The sequence below is a fragment of the Lepisosteus oculatus genome, chromosome 21 (assembly GCF_040954835.1).
Source record: "Lepisosteus oculatus isolate fLepOcu1 chromosome 21, fLepOcu1.hap2, whole genome shotgun sequence".
Lineage (NCBI taxonomy): Eukaryota > Metazoa > Chordata > Actinopteri > Semionotiformes > Lepisosteidae > Lepisosteus > Lepisosteus oculatus.
The window spans coordinates 7,532,275-7,550,738 of NC_090716.1; the positions used below are offsets into that span (position 1 = coordinate 7,532,275).

General features: G+C 34.1%; 1 protein-coding gene across 5 annotated transcripts in view; it reads right to left on the reverse strand.

The window, feature by feature from the left end:
* LOC102685698 (doublecortin domain-containing protein 1-like) overlaps positions 1 to 18,464 on the reverse strand; it is a 108,575-nt gene that overhangs the window by 68,446 nt on the left and 21,665 nt on the right. For all 5 annotated transcript variants that reach the window (XM_015338463.2, XM_015338464.2, XM_015338462.2 and 2 more), the window contains one exon: positions 15,104 to 15,270. In XM_015338463.2, the coding sequence (XP_015193949.2) occupies positions 15,104 to 15,270 (167 nt within the window). The remainder of the gene's footprint in view (positions 1 to 15,103; positions 15,271 to 18,464) is intronic.

Consider the following 18,464-nt stretch of genomic DNA (forward strand, 5'->3'; position numbering starts at 1 on the left):
ATATTTTTGACAAGACTGAATATTATGTCAAACAGTGACAATACTATAAATGTCACCCATATGTCTCATATAGCATCCAGTAACTAACAAGTAACAAGTAACCAACTGTACAAATAACAGGAATGATGAAAACGGACTGCTATTAAAACAACCAACGTGGCAAATGAAACAATATTTAAGGAAAAGCAAAAGTGCTTTCCAGAATTTTCTATTTTATTTTAATATACATGATCAAAATGCAAGCAACCACAAAAAAAAAAGATCTTCATACTGCAGACTGAAGTCTACCCAGTAGAAAAATTACAAAGTTTTTCGCTTTTCTGTTTTACCACTCTTTATAGAGTTCCGTGTTATTTCTCTCGGTGTTTACTGCAGTATGCGGATCCACACTGTATCTCTTTTCGAGCTGTCCTGGGGATCTAATCATTTGATAAGTGCATCTGGACTCCACAATGGACATGAACATTAGTTGCGTGAGATTTCAAAGGCTCCTCTTCAATCTTGAGTGTAACTTCCTGCATTGGTGCAGAACATGATGCTGAACTATGAACAAAAAAAATCTGCAATGGTAGAACAGCTTAAACAAAGGATATATAATAGGAAAATAATCATGTTTCAAAACCAGGTTTTATACTGGAATGGCTTCAAGGATTTTAGCATCTTCAAATCTACAAACACTTAAGGAAAATAACTGTTTCAGACAACTTACCTGGAAGAGATTTCTTTTAAAAAACTCACTAACACTAAAAAACATTGTAGACTGTAGAAAGATTGGATCATTTGGTATTGATTTAAAAATAAATTTCACATGCCACTGCAATGTATTGTCCAGGATGTTCTGAAAATAATATGCACTTTCTGAAACAGCATTAAAATCAGTAATTGAACATTGGAGGCTTTAAGGCTAATACTGTGTAATCACTGAATTTTTCAACATATTTGCTGATTTAGATGTGAACACCTAATTATCAGCTACTATTCAACAAATGGCAAGGTTGAGTAGAGAGCATGTATCTGTCTATCCTTGCCATTGTGATAAAAAAGATTAATAATAATTCAGACTCACAGCATCAACAAAAAAGGCAATTAAATAACCATTCTGACTGAAAAAAAAGAGAAAGAGAGAGAACGCTCAGAGAAACAGTATTATTATGTACAGCTCTTTAATAAGCTCTGACCATGGACTCACTTCAGAGATATAAAAATAGTACTCTTGGGTGCTTAGGTTATAAAGCTGAATGAGTCCAAAAGAGTACGTATTTAAGAAAAACGTACTTACAAAAAGGATACAGAACTTTTGATCTTGTGTTCAATTCAATTTTAGTTATATAAAACATTAATTACACGGAATTGTTGTCTTTAGCATTGTACATTACAAACAGCTGGAACGGATAGGACCTGCAGCACTTTTCTTCTACCACAGAACCACAATAGAAGATGTATTTTTTGTAGAAAAGGAGATTTTAAAACATTATGTGTGCGAAAGACCTAAATTCTAAAACATAATAAAACCAAAAAATATGCCTGCATTTGAATGTTTCGGTAATACTCTCTCTTGATGTGAAGTTTATTACAGAAAATATAGCTACAACAGTTTGTCATAAATTTAAAACTGTCACTCTCTGCTTGAATGACACCAATCGCAGGAAAAATAAGCAAATGAAGATCAACTACCAGATTTTCACAGCAAATAAGAACAAAGACAAATGATATAAAGTGTTTAAATGTTTAACTCAATATTCTACAAATGCCAAGAGCACATAAACCAATAACAAGATAAAAAAGTAAAAGCAAAATGTGACTTAATCAAAAGGACTACCCCCACCCACCCCTGCACACATTTGCACATCATGCTTAATAGATAAAAAACCAACAACATAAAAAGGGCCTTGTACAAAGCCCAAGTGCTGCAACAAATGCATGAGTAATTTTAGTTTGCCATTGCATATTTCTTATGAACTCTGCTGTATAATAGCAGCTCTGGCTTTATAACTGTGAATGGTATCAGCATGAAAACCTGCACCCCTTCATCAGTCTCCTCATGCTTGGTGTGATTTCGGTTCACAGCCTATCTATTGACACCATGGCAGGTGTTCACTAAACATCTCTGTTCTCCCCCTGTAAGCTGGAGCACGAGTCACGGAGATCTCTAATCCCCTTGAAGCGTGATTCTGATGTATTTTTTTTGTTGAATCTATACTACTAAACTAGAAGGCTTTGATATCCTGAGTATACAAGGTTTTGTCCTAGGAGACAGGAATGTGGAGGTTTTAGACTTCAAATGCATTTTCACCTTGCATGGCAACCTTACAGACTGTAGTTCTGTCCTAAACTGTACCATGTCTTTCAAAAACATATAGTGCTATTTTTAAAACCAAACATTTAGTGTTTTGACAGAATGTGAAATGAAAAATGGCTAATGAATGCCTTTGTGTTTGGATTCTTTTTAGCACCTAAATTCATTTGATCATACATTGAAAAAGCAGACCTGAAAATAAATAGGCAATACATTGTTTTATATATTGATACTGTACATTTTTAAAACACTTAAAATTAGTTATGTAAATTTATCTCTACAAATATTTTGTGCCGTTTAGGCATAGTTGTTGTTTTACTTCTAAGTATTGACATAAGCAACCTTCTGAGGTTAAGCACGGTACAATAGCCCCAAGAAGGACTTTAAAATAAACTTTTCAAATTTAGCTTTTAAAAGTTTCATATATAACTCTTTCAATGAAAAATGAATCAGAATTGTATTCAAATATTGCAATGTATTCACTTTTAAGAATGGAGTGTTCTAAATTATACCTCTTGATCATGGATGAAGCATGATGATAACAGAGGGTAAGTCACATTATCTCATCCAAAAGACAAGACAATGGAAAGACAGGCAAAATACTGGACCTACTGTGCAGAAACTCCATTTATTTTATCCTGTTTAATCCATTGAGTGCTTCTGCTATAAAGACCAGGTTCTTCACACTTCACTTTTTGATGTATACTGTGCCACTGCAGAAAAACTCTGCTCAAGACATTAAACATTTCAATCCTATTTGCTCTACTCTAAACTCTAAACAGAATACAAAAAAATTAAAAATAATATTTTATACAGTACAAAACGTCTTTATGTAAATTTAAGCATAGCATCAACAGGCTCGGATGACTGCAGTCCAGACACTTATATGTCAAACAATGTCCACATGAAAAAAAACCCAACTTATTTAATTGCATAAAAATATCAAGCAGATAACAGGTAGAATGCATCTAATTATGCAGCTAGAGCATTCTCATTATGAAGTATGATATGAAAATAAAGTAACAGAATAAATTGCAAAGTGAAAATAGCATCGATAATGAATATCACCATAATTTCACTCTCCTGCTGGGAAATATTAATGTTTCTTTTTCACACTTCATAGGTCTTCACTGTATACACAAAGAACCATCGTCATCTAAACACAAAACAGGTCAAGCATGAATGTGTAAGGTTAGTAATCTTTCTGCTTTGGGACAACCCAATGCTTTCCATACATAACATTAATGCATCCCTACAAATGTATCAACTATGCACAAAAGCTATGTTTATTGATTTCTGTTGTCATTTTTTGCTTTCTAGCTTTCTCAAATAATTAAACTAGTAAAGAAAATTATGTCTCTACAATAAAATATGTTACCAGAATTTTAAAAGTTGTAAACATTTATAAACCAGTATAGCAGAAAGAAAAAATACAGAATTCTATTTGAATTAACTGCTTAGAAGCAACATTTCTGAAGAATAAATTGGGTTCGGACTTCTTAAACACGTGGTAACTTTTGTCATACAATTTTGATAGAATAAAATAATTTTACATTTGTGAACTTAAAATGTCATGTATAATGATTACAAAAAAATGCTCTTTCCCACTCTGAGAGTTTGAACAAAGGTTTACGCATTACTTTGCTAAACTGGATTACATTTTCAAAGGCATTATTACTTTAAATAGATTAGAACCAGCTCTTTTAAAAAAAATATTTTAGTCAGTTTTGGACAAAGCAAAATTGTACTGTACTTCTATATTTTGTATGTGAACCATTCAAATCTATGCAGTTTTTCATAAAAAGGAGGTCACTATACATACTGTACAGATCAGTAAAGAAAGCCCCCTATTTTTCTCTTTGCATGTTAATGTGTAGATATCTGAAAGAATCATTTGTTGCTTAACCATCAGTCTTACTCACTTGCTGTTTAATGTGATTTTGTAAGTCATACTAAAACTTCATATAGAATGTCCTGAACATATATGTTTGGGGAGTAGAAATCACAGATGAATCATACAGATTAATTTAGTTAATACGCATTTTGCATTGATGACCCACTTGCTTTGCTGCCAGTTTTAACAAGCCTGTGGGCAAATCAAACCATCTGGTCAACTATATTTAAATGAATGAAGCAGGAAGCCTGTCTTTATGCATAAAGGCAATATTTTATATTTCTATCACCTCTACTGCAAGGAAAAACAGAAATTCAGGTGCACTATTTTATACACTAAGGTCTAGAGAGGAGAAGGAGAGAGGGGTATAGAGAAACAGTTTGAACATTTTGAACCTCGGCTTTAAAGTTCAAACAGTCAGAGCAACTCTGAAAAGACACACTGCAATAGTTTGCTTTGTCATTATTAACAGCCTAAGACATGGTGGTGCCATACCATATTAACCATTAACTTATAAAAGTAAAAAATATTGCACAGTCCTCTGTAAATCATAAAGCATCTTGTTTTGTTAAATCAAAATGTGTAATTGAATTTGTTTTTTAATAATTTATTTTTTTTTCCTTGCATTGAAGGGTAAGGCCATGTTATTATTTCTTTTCTAATGCTACGTACAGTACTTACATTTTATACAAGATTCACCCTTGTCTCCACATAAATCCCTTCATCCAAATGCTACGAAACAACACTTAGGATTAGTTGTTAAAGTTTGCTTGTGGCTCAGATATCGTCTCTAAATACTACCCATTTCCAGCAAAAATTAAACTTTATGGAAGTTTGGTCAGGCTATTGGGAATGTCACATGGCAGATACTAATTGTTACGTTTCAGGTCTAGCAAGCATGCCTCCCTGCTGTTCAGAGAATGTCTCTGACTTTTGATCCTGACATCTGTGTCTTACAGGAATTTCACTCTGCTCTGACATTCTTCTGATGTTGATCCAGGAATTAATGGATTGTAAAAAAGCTGGCAGGATATCATTTAAAAAATAGAATTCTTTACTGTACAAGTGTTAAAAAGGTAGCAAAATCTATACACTTCTTATTTCAGTGTTGCCTTAGACATTGAGGTAATCTGAATAATGGTGGCAATGTTTTTATACAAGGCATAAACTAAAATGTGGAGTTTCCTATACAAAACAACAATCAACAGTATCAAAATATGGAAAAATCTTATTACAGGAAAACTATTACTGATAACAATTCAGGCATGAAGGTACCTTAATCCTATAAATCTTAATCCCTGACAGTATATCGAATCTCTGTAAACACCATCTATAAAAGCATTTACAGTCATTTTTAAAATGATCAATTTTGACTTCAAAAAGCACTTTCACACTGGGAATTGGAAGTATCTGGATCCTCACTGACTTGAATGTGCTGTATTCAAAGTGGTTAAGGCATAGAATAAAGGTATATAAATTAAATATTTTGTTACAATGTTAAAAATAAGATTGCAGTTCATGTACTACTCTTGGTTACTCTTTGGTATATTCATAGTGTACTCTTGAGGTATTACTGTAGCTAGGAGTAGTCAGATCTAACGTAGCCTGGTACATGCAAAAATCAAATATACCATCAGTCTTCGTATGATGCCCATGGTTAAAATATTAAAAAGAGCATACTGCTCTTAGATCCTTTGATCATTAACAATAACAATATGCTGTTTTTGTTTTTACATACTTCAGATTTGTTGAATAACTGAAATTTTAATTTGCTATCAAGGTTGCAACATTTTAATAGGAAAGAAAATAAGGGTTTAAAAATTATCCATTTCAAACAATATAAAATTAAGCCTATCATTAATTTTCTTCCAAAGATTATGGTTCATTAAATAAATCATTGGAATCTAACAAATACCATTGCTACTCATTATATAAATATATTTGTATGTCTTATACAATCATTTTATGTAATATAAACTACAATAATTACTGAATTGTACATATGCAATCATATTCGAATTATGTGTAATTCCATTTCTATTTACAATTAATTATTATAGCATATAAAGGCTTAAAAATTCAACATAGTGGTAGAACTATTTTGATCCTTTTCCATACCCAAAAAAATCAGGGACTGTTTTCCTGTAACGTACTGCGTATCTTTTGCAGATAATAAGGACGTATATGTGGAATAGCTGACAGCAAACATCTGTCGGTGACTTCTAAACACTAAATCCCAAATGTAATTCTCATAACAAACAGTGTCCATATTTAGCTTTTGTTAGTAAGCATTTGTCTTATCTTTTCCAGGTGTATGCCTATATTAATAAGTATGTGTGTACTACTGAATATGTAATTGCCTAACAGACCTGCTTTCGCTATAGACTTCCTGACTGCTGCTTATATTTATTTGCAGCTTTACCCTACATAGTATATAAAGAAGAAGATACCACACAAATCAGGTGTGTGTGACTGCTGCTGCTGATACACCAAAGGGCAAGCCCAGTTTTGTGACCTCCATTTAATCCACGTCAATCACTACAACACACCTGAAATCTCCAGAACGAAATAAAAGCTAGACAAGAAGGATCTGAAGGTAACTTGGGCATAGAAAGAACAGAAACTATAAAAGAGTGCTGAGTGTATTCGTTTTTATATGGCTGATACACACCAGCCAGGAAACAAAAAATTTCAATGCAGAGCAGAACAGCCACTTGACCGATCCATCACTGAGTATTATGCAAATTCTGATGGGAGTCATGCAGACTTTGATTCCCTCAGGTACTGTTGTACAGGTTTGTAATAATGGAAAGTGACAGCAAGCAGAAGGCCAAGATCTAATTTCATGTCATTTTTCAAGACATTAGGACTTTAACTGGTGTCTTTTAAAGTGGATGTCAAAGAAAGGGTAACTGCCTTTCTTCATAATATCTGATAATTTAGATAAAAAAACTGTAGGCTATTTTTATTCAACAAAATATACACTATTTTAGACATTTTCAAAAAGACAAAGAAAAAGTACCTGATCTGAAAATAAATATAGTTTAATAAATTTTATTAAGATACATTTTGTGGTTATGTACTTGTCATCATCTATTAATAACTTCCCAGCAGTATCTAGAATTTCATAATTGTTTTATACACAAACAGTTCTTCAAATGAAATATTAACCACAAATAAACTGTAGTTCTGAACCTCTATGTGTCATTTTTATATGCAAAAACTAAATATTTTAATTCAATGCAAAATATTTCAATGCACATTTTGGTGTATTCTTTCACTGAATCATAAAAGATCGGTTCCTTACTTCTGCTTAATAATCTGACAGTAGAAGAACTTGATTTGAAGATGAATCTTGAAACCTACAGTATAAGCCATGATATGTTGCTCTACATGCTCTTTTTACCTGCAAAACAGGTCTTTACAGTCTTTAGAATTATCTGTGGTCAATATTATTTTACAGTTTTAAACCCCACTAATGTTAGTCAGATTTTCTGAATTTGGCTATACTCAGGAGCACTCAGGCTCAGAGAGCAGAGTCTAACGTGGCATCCTGCCTTTTTATTATGGAAGGTATTACTGATACAACAGGGGGATATCTACAGTATGTCTATATCTCCAACTACATCTAAGCAGTACAGGTATCCCTTGTAGCAGTATTGGTAACCTTGGGATTTATTAGAAGCTCTTTTCTTCTCTTAGTAACTGGTCAGACATGGAGAAAAAAATAAACAATGATAACAATCCTTTAAGCCCTATTCTTTTGTTGTGATGCTTACATTGTATACTCAGAACACACAACACAATGTGAGTCAATTAAAGCACTGCTTATGAGAACAGCACTTTAGCTCTTTGGAATATAAATTATAATAATAATTCATCTTAGACTTTAGTTAAGTGACTTAGATGAAAACCCAGAGAGTAAGGCTGAAATTCTATAAACAATGTATTGTTCAACTAAAAACATCTTCAGTAACTAAACCTACAACCCCAGAGACCTAAAGACAACATTTAATAATGCCTGAAAGCTTAAACAGTATAAACTAGACATACTGCCACAAAAGGTTCCCACTTGAAGCACAATGCCTGCTCGTCCTGTCATTCAAGACAATATAATTTTGTTTTCGGCCTGCAGCTGGGGATGAAATGGCCAGTAAAATTCAAAGGCTAGCCTGTTATTTCTCACCCTAGGATGCTACTGTATGTATTTATTTCACACAATAGAGAAGACGTGGGGACTTAAGCTGTTTTTTCTTTTCTTCCATGTGTGTTAAATCTGAGCAGCATTCAATTAAATGAGATCACTTTGCATCTCACATTAGAGGCAATTTAAGGAAATCACAATAATACAGTACAGCATATCCTCAGAACAGGCAATAGCTTGAATTCTGAAACAATATACAGTACATCGTGCCTAGTTTATATTTCATTCAGGTATGAGAGTATGAAGATACAACATCCACATTGTTAATGGAAAATCACAACACAGATAAGGCTGATAAGCATCTTAACACTACTATTCTATCCAATATTTCTACATACTGCATTTCAAAAATGTACTAATATAAAAAATATGATTTGATTACAGATATTTAGTTTATATCTGGATTACTATACTGTATAAACAAAGCATGTTGAGATATTCCAACTACAGATAATGTAATTTATACTGATCACCGTGGTCATCAACATTATATCCCCATAAATAAAAATCATATGAAGATATAAACTCATCTAAAACTTTGTTGCAGTTACTGCATTTTTCTTTTTTTAAAATAGAAATTGTCCTATTGAAGCTGAACTGGGAAAACAGTACCTTATATTAAGATTGTATTAATTTTGGATACTTTGGATACATACTAGGAGAAAACATGAACATTAATTTACTCTCTGCCATTTAAAATTTAAGAACTTAAGAAAAGGAGTAATTCTTACATAAAATGTTATCAAGATTTTTAGATAATACAGCTGTTGAGCTCAAATGAAAGAAGGCGAGAAAGGATGTCACATATCCATGGAGTGTTTGATAGGTCTGTGGGGAAGCACAAGGTGAAGATCATGTATAGATGCTCAAACTTGTCTCTTTTCAATCAAATTAGATGGGAAACCGTGGAATTCTCACTTGCAGCATTGCACAGGAACACTGGTCTATTAACACAGCAGTTAAGTTGACTGCTTCAAACGTAGGCCTACATAACAACCTCAATATCCCCTTGGGATGTAAGTACTACACAGTGACAATTGCCAGTTGGAGCTATAAGATATACGTAATTGGCTGCAAATTATACATGAGGTTAGAGGACAAGACTAAAAGACATAGAACTGAAGACTCTATTAATTGCCTGGTGATGAAAAGTGTTTCAGTAGAGGCATGAATTTGTCAGGTGGAAATTAGTCAATGCTCTGAACACTGGTCTTTAGAAGGCCCATCTAACCAACTTCATGTACGAAAACCTGCTTAAGTGCCAGTAAAGAGGAAGGACTGACAGCCATTTTTTTCCCATTCTTAAAGTTAAAACCAGTGTGTTAAAAGCTTATTACTGTACCAATGTTAGAAGACTACAATATACAGACATTAAGAAATGAAACCAGCAGTAAGGCCAATATCTGTGACTGACAGTCATAGTCATGCTTATTTATACAATGTGTTGCCTGATAACTCCCAAGACCTGAGACTGCAAGACAGGTCACCAGAGGAATTGGAGACAGCAATAAAAAGATATCCCCCGTACCCTGTGGATAAAATAAAAATTGAAACATGCAAATATTTTGCTAAAATATTTTTCATGAAAAGAAATGCTTCTAATTGATTATTTTTATATCGAGATATTTAGCTATATATAGAGCTTATTGTTCAGTGACATTTAATGAAATCCTGAAGACATATAGTACTATAAACTCAGGTTTCCATGACTTTTGATTATGGAAGGTATTACTGAAGAATACAAGTAAAAGGAAAACAAGATTGACATGAAGTGCTGATCCTCCTGAGATGTAATTTACAGGTAATGTAATCTCATGTTCTTATTATTTTCTTTATTTTACTAACATTCCAACGAAAACATAAAACTACGTGTTGTTTTCTCATTTATAAAAAGCTCTGGTCCTTTATATACTCAGGTATATATTATAAGATATATTATAAGACCTCCAGTTTTTGAAAGATGGAGGACAATATTTTTCTGTCTTTACCTCCATCACTTACATCCACTGTACATTCATAAAAGGCTGGAATCCTAAGCATACAGTATGAGTGCTCTGTGAACTGCAGACGTAGCTTATTGCACTCATTTCCTCCTTCCACTTACAAATTGCAGACCATATGGAAATAACCTATACCCTACAGGCCCAAGAACTGGGAAATTCTTGTGAATACCCTTATATTATTTTCATAATAGAATACATGGGTCATAAGGGAAATATACACAAAATCCTACCAAATATATATATATAACTCTGTAAATATTACACATACAATATAAGCATGTTTGCAGTGAGTTCTAAAGACAAATAGGCTCCCTGGAAGGCTCAACCACACTAGCTAAAACTCGGGCACAATTTTTTTTTTTTATGGTATGATATACTGTAAAGGTTCAGGATAGAAATATGCTGTATTTTTAACTTGGCAAGTCATTGGAAGTGCTCTCCATACAGTAGCAGTAATAATTCACTTATAGAGATCTAATGTCTACAGTAATGTTAGATTGCTATCAAGAACATTTGTCTCTCTAGTAACTCTGGTTAGAAGATTCCTGCCCATGACTTGTCACTGATGTAACTGGCCATTGTTTTTGACTGCGCTGTTTGATCTATAAAGCAGCAATTCGTTTATCCCTGGGACAATTGAGCTTTGATGCTTAACCTGGACATCATGTGTCCCAAAGTATTTTCTCATGAGTCTTTAGGAGCACCAGATGGGTTTAGTTCTTTTTCTAGTGATCCTGATGCTCCTTTACAATACCAAATGCAGTTGGTGGTGCCTCTCCTAAGCAGAAACCTCTCATTTCAGCTGGAAGTGAATTTATATGTCAAAGCAGTCTTATTGATTTCTTTTGAATTTAAATTGTTGAAAACCCAATTACTGTAATTTGTTTTTACTTTTTAATATAACTTGTCATGTTTGATGGACTACTTCTGTGTCCTTTGTATGCATACCTAAACACAGCTTTTGAGAGAAAATGAGACAGCAGTATTTTCACCAAAAGCAGCTGATACTTATACGGCTTTTTGATGCTTATTATCTGTTTGTAAATTCAGAGGGTAAACATGTGTTTCCTGTCTTACATTAATGACAACAATAAAATACAACACAACAATACAAGAACAAGAAATAACATGGTTTAAAAAAATAGCACAAGAACAAATGATTTTAACATGCATAGAATAGTTATAAATTATTTGCACAAAAGATAAAAGTATATATGAAATCAAATCTTTGCATAAAATAAACAAGGAATAAGAAGTACAGAATAGGTTTACAGAATAATCCTTTTACTAAATTATTTAAATTAATTTTCTTTCAAATATTTATTATTCTCTTTCTTTATTTAGAATAAATGATCAATAAAATACTATTCCCTTTGTAGAATTAACTGTCTTGATGAGACAGTTCCTATTAGATTATTAGACTGCGACGAGAACTTTGCACATTCCAAACAAGTGCTAACTAGTGTCTAATAAAAAGTAATTTCAAGTGCCTCAACACTCATTATCCCTCAAACCATACATTACTTCATCCATGCTGCAGACACCTCATTTGAAACTAAAGACTTGATCTTCAAATATGATTCCGGTTTTTACATATCAGTCATACACAAGTCAGGCACGAGGGTCACACTTGTCTCTTCACTTTTACTACAGCTGCAGCATAATTGTAATATATATCTAAACATACATTTGCAATTTTGTTTTGTCCTTCATACACTCGCTTTAAATTGGATAAATAATGCATATACGTCAGAACATTTTATTCTACAAGCTATAAAAAGAATAAAAAGTTATGACATAAAAGCACAGTAAGCTTGTATCATATTTGAAGAGTAGATTTTATAAGGCTGACCAATTGAGAATCTTCAGAAGAACTATGCCCCTCATTTAATGTATTTCAGTTTAATAAGATGTTTTAAAGCACAGAAAAAAAAAATTCTCTAAGCTGTCACCAAAAACAAGAAACAGAAACTGTAGGCTACTTCCTTATTCCATTATTATAGATTGCTTGTACTACAGTGCATGTTGCACAAATCTCGTAAATATTTGTAAACAGTTCTAGTTAAACGTGGTTCTCTCAAGTAGCGGCATTTTAGCCCTAAAATATCTCACATACTATCTCTTGTCTGGTCATTTCTGTAAGATCTGGTCACCAGTCTGATTGTACTGTACACTGAAGGTCTCCCCTCCTAATCCATTTAATTATTTTTTGGTTCTAGGGCACTATACAATTTTCACTGTACAGTACATGCCATAGCATATTACTGTGCACTGTATCCATTTGTATAGATGGCCTATGGTGTTTTTTTATATTTGAAAGAATGGTATGCTGTAAACCTGTTACTTATTTTCAATATCATAACCAAACATACAATAAATAAAGTAAAACAAAAACAAACAATTAAAGCAGTTTAGATTTAATATACTGAGTGCTAGACTTAAGTCAACACAAATGCACCTGCCTTTGTTTCCAATGTTCTGCTTTAGGCCTGTGAAGCTCTAGGTGGCAGTGTTGCATTGTTGACAGAAGAAAAGCAAATTCCCTCCTTGTCTTCTTTATAATCAGTTTATGTGGCCTACTGTAGATCTATAGCTCTTATTATAAGTGTAATGAAGCAAGATTTATTGGAATTCTTTATTGATTGTGCAGATCACAAGTTTTCTGTCATGGCAAATATTCACCTTGCTCTCTGAAGCAAATTGCTGACACCCTTTTAAGAAGTGCAAACTGTGTATATGTCATGATCAGAAATTCCATTTTCATATCTATCTGGACAAGAATGCAATTTTCACTTCATTTAACAGACGTAAGGCCTACTCCAGGTACAGAACTTAAGGCCGTCAGGAGTTTAAGATGCTTTGATAACAAGGATATTGATCTTATTATATTATATATGTATTTTCATAAGAACATGATCAAGCTTCCTAATTTAATCATGTTTTTGCATGTTATATAAACACTGAGATGTTCCATATTATTCAGTATTATTGTCAGGATGGCCAAGTAAATAAAACCTAGAAAAATAAGAGCAAGGATGTACAGTATAACCTTAGTAATCTCTGAATTAATATACAATTAAATGTTTCTGAATATTTGTTAACAACATTGTTATTGAGATAAGATCTAAATAGCATTTAGATCTTTACAATTTTGTCAAACGTTATTCTGCACATTATTTTACCTTGAAAGCTAATGTTTTGAAAGAGAAAAAAATCTCTGGAATTATATAAACCTTTTACAATTGTTCAAGAACATAACAAAATAAACATGAAAACTGAATGACATTATTTAAATAATGTTGCTTATAAAAATTGAAGACGATTAAATGATCGCTAACAGAAATTTAAAAGAAAATGAAACCGCCATTTGAATTATCCTGAGGTACAAAGTGTTTTTAATTTAAATATCCTTTAAATCTGACAGTAGTGTGGCAAATAAACACAAACACACAACTTGTCCTAACAATGAAAAGGTACATTATAACATACATATCATTGAAAACCAATACAAGCTAGCTGTGAGTTGGGAAAAATTGATGTGTGCTGCGGTTAAATTTATAACCACTTAATGACATTAAAGCTTTATGCACTGTGTAAAAAATGATCATTGTGGGACTGAGTTTTTTCTCAACTTCTTAAATCTCTAGACACAGAAACAACTTAATTTCTCAAAAAATAGAGAGAAAGGCCAGGAAGGGTTTAGAAAGATATATGATTTATATTACAAGGTAGTTGCGCCTGTTTCTTTCTGGAACTCTATAGCTGTGCAGTGGCTGTGAATGACAGCTCCTCAGCTTGAAGCATGCAGTAAACACAGCCTCCTTCATTCACTCACAGTGCTATGGCCTTTTCACACGTTCCCTCCACAGCAGTGTTTGTCCCCAAACAGTAAAACAGCTCACACAATAGCATTCCGGCTTCAACACCCCCACCAGCACAACAACCATGTAATGGGAATGCTAATGAGACGAGACAGCTCTGTCACTGAAAGTGTTAACTGCTTTTAACTCTGTACTAACACAAAACAAGATAGTTCTCCCCGCACCCACTGCAAAATGGACCAACAGGCACAAGAAACACTCAGCAAGCTAAGATCTGTCTCTTTCCATTTTCTGTTATGCAAAATTGCAGGAAGCGACTTTTATATCAAGTAGCCACGTATTATAATATTAGTTTCGATATGCTTTGGAATGTTTTAAAGCAGTGTGCTGTGACTGAAGGTGTTAGCATGGGCAATGCTGCTTCATAGTAAGCAAAATGGCAGCGTTTTTCAATAAATCGGATTAAAACACATCGTCTGTGATATGCTGTCACACATTAACGCTGGCAGAGGCTTTTGAAACTGGTATGCTTAATTAAGGAAAAAAATACATTCTGGAAAATCACAATTCTGTTGAGCTACTTTCAAAGAAAAACAAAAGCCTTGAAATTCTAACTGTGCATGTGAAAACTGAATCGACTGAGCTCCATCAGTAGCAAAGTAGAAAAAAAGACAAGACACATGACATCAAATACTGAAAGACAGATACAATTAGCATCATTATTGTTGGCCCAGAGATCACAGAGAAACTGTTCTGGCCCCCACTGAGTGCTGGAACCCATGCAATAAGTGTCACATTCTTTTAATGACAGAACGCCAATCAATCTCTTCAAAATACAGGCACATGAATTGTTTTTTTCAATAGCCCCCTTTTCAAACAACTCACCTGTTTGATTTGGTCCTTAGCAGGCTTCAGCTTCTGATGTAAGGCCCACAAAACTCCCTGGATGTAGAGTTTAGCTCCTGTAGGACTGAATAACTCTCCCTTAGAGACCCAGACTGGTCCTCGCAGAGGTGTAATGGAATTCTGCAGACAGCTGTCAAGGAAAGGAACTGCAGAAGAAGAAGAGGAAAATAAATAAATAAATCCCATCTGACTCAAATTTCACTTGTTAGAAAAAGAGCTCTTAAACCAGCTCTGGGCCCATTTTCTAGGTATGTATTATTTATGTGTGACCTGTGGAAGCTCTGAGAAGAACAAACTCCTAGATGACTAGTGGCCACCATGAGGGGTGTATATATAGCAAGCCCCCCCAACTGTAGGATTCATAAGCACACCTGAATAGTTTTGAAGTGTGCCTAACTAGCTGCACACAGTGTCATGGTGTGCACTGATTGCCTTATCTTCTCATTTATCACAGATGAATTGGAACCAGCCTTGCTGAAACCTCCTTTCATTGTTCTGATAAAACTGCATGAAGCTATAGACGGGCTCCTGCCAAAGAGGTTAGAAGAAGAAAAAAAGTAAGGAAAGGCTATAAAGAATCATATTCTTTGAAGGAATATTCAGCTATCCCAAAGACATACCACAAAGAGCCTTCATATCTATTGTAATATTTTAACCACCAGTGACAGCAGAGGGGATGTTATCAATTCTTAACATGAACCACTTCAATGGGTTTAATAGCAACCATTTACAAAGACACAAATATAAAACAGCTATTCTGAGCCTGCGCAGTAGTTGCAGGTAAAATGAACTTGACCTGATATCAACAAAGAGCATATCATTAGTTATCAGAGTAATGAGTAATTGACCTTTCTGCTGAAACTGCTATGACAAATTCCACAACAAGAACAACAACTTAACACTAGTTGCTGCAACCACAATAATACAGGCATTGTGGTTGTTAGGCCAAACTAGTTGACTACTGTGTTATATGAACCTATTATCATGCAGCAGAATATTATCAACAAAACTCAAAGCTATGCCCAATACATAAAAAGACTATACATACCTTACAGTGAAGAACTCTTCGTAAACCCAAACATTTGACCACTCAAAATTCAAAGTCTATTATTGGTTTCTTAAAAATGCATTTCAAATTAATTCAACAGCCGCTTCATACTTTTGTTTACACATCGGCCATCAAATCATTTTGTCCCTTGGGTGTTTATGAGGGGGACATTTTAGCAGTCATTTTCTTAAATATTGATGCCTATCTGAATTTGGGTTTTTTTACTGCTGAATGGAATGACAAGCACACGATTGCCGTACTTAAAGCAATCTTTCATAGCTGCTTTGCTTTTCAGTGATCCCATTAAATTGACAGCCTGCGCCTCCAGGGTCTACAACATTACAACACAGCAGAACAAGATGTTGATTTGCACAATGCAACCTAATGGAACGCAGCTTTACCCAGAAAATAAAACAACGTTACTTAGGGTAATTTATTTGGACCTCAATAAATGGAGATTCAGAAGCCTCTCACTGTGACCTTTGGTGAACACCTGGGTTACTTCAATTGTTTATATGTGGGTGCACTCTGGCACTAAAATGGGCAGTAGGCACGCAATTGAGTAATTCTTTCTTACTTTAAAGAATGCAGCATGAGTCATGCTTTCCTTAAATTGAGTGAAATAGTTATGCATTAAATATGCTGGCGGATCTTCTGCTTGGGCAAGTGGACTGAAATGGTGTGAATTGTTAATGCCTTGCCGCCTCAGTTCACGCCTCATGATTGATCATTTGTAACTATATCTACCCTTTGTTCCATGAAATCAAGTATAGAGTAATGGGTTCATCAGATTTCGGGTTAAATTGAGAGTGAAGAGGTTCTGTGTGTGGAAACAAGAGCGACCATGTTCAGGGCCTGCCTTGGAACAGCATGGGATCTAAAGGAGATATTCAAAACCACTCCACTCATCATACGCTGGCTGATTCTGAATGGGGCCCAGTCGCATGGGATGTTTGGTGCTTTTCCAATATAGTTAATATCTTTTACAACTTACAAGGACTCAGTTGCTGCACTGTTTGTATGGGTCTGGAGATTGTGGGTGGTTTTACAGTGAAACAACCTCAAGGAGTCTAGCTCATTTTAATACATATGGTGACCCCCCACGCCCTCTGCAGAAAATATAAGACCTAATTTCTATGTGCGTTATTTTTGCCTAGCTCTTCTGCTTGATTCTCAGATCAATTCATAGTTTTTGATGGGAGGGTACTACCTATCAAACCTCAGGAGCAATAGCAAAAAAGTGTGGAGTTTTTCATGCTTGCATCCCTGGGTCAATACGTGAACTGTGTGATCTTGGTCTCAAATCAATCAAGAAAAAAAGACTGATTTAGTTGAAAAGAAAACTTGAACCTAATGCAAAGAGAAAGACTGTGGAACAATACAGCTTTTATTTTAAAGAGCTTTATCTATGGATTGAAACTTTTTTTCTCTAAAGCAGTTACAGCCAATAATCACATTCACACTTTCCTCTGGAGCTGTTCTCTGTCTTGATGCTGTGAAAGACCGTTGTCTCCCAGTAGCTGCATGCTGCGGACAGTGAATACTTGGGGGTGGCACTGGAGTGTCAGGGAAGGAACGGACACTAGCAAAGGAACTGCTCATATTTTGTCTTTGCATCCACTTTGTTCTTGTTCAGAGAACATTTAAAACACACCTTCTCCAGAATTTATTGAATGTCTAAAGCTATGATGATGACATTGGATTGTAGCATACCGTACAATCATGGTACACACGGGGTTTTGGCATCATAAACAATTTAGTATACAACGAATATAGACATTCAGACACTTGTGTACCAAAAACACATAATTTCAGCATAGTTGTAAGAACAGAGAACTTTATTAGAAATGTTTTCTATGGATTCAATATTAGCCTTTATTTTGTGAAGAATATAAACCTTTACACAGGCTGTAACCTAAAAAATAATTTCTCACCCAGGCAGAATATCTATAAAATAAATGATATGTACTTTAAACCGTATTAAAGTTGTCTCAATAACAGCAATTTTGTATTAAACTGTTTTTGAATGCAGGGCAGACTACCTTACATGGCATTGTATTCCTATCTTCAGTGATATACTACAAAGTTATTTTAAAATAAGGTTTTATCTGATAAAATCTTGATCATTTTCATTTAGAAAGCAAACATTAAAGGTTTACAATGTCATTTTATTTATCACAAGGGTGATGGTTTCCAGAAACAGTTTTGTCTATAAAGTATAAAAAACAACACTCAATCCAGAATTCTGTACATTTCTAATGCTATATCTATTAGTTCTATGGTGTTGTGCCA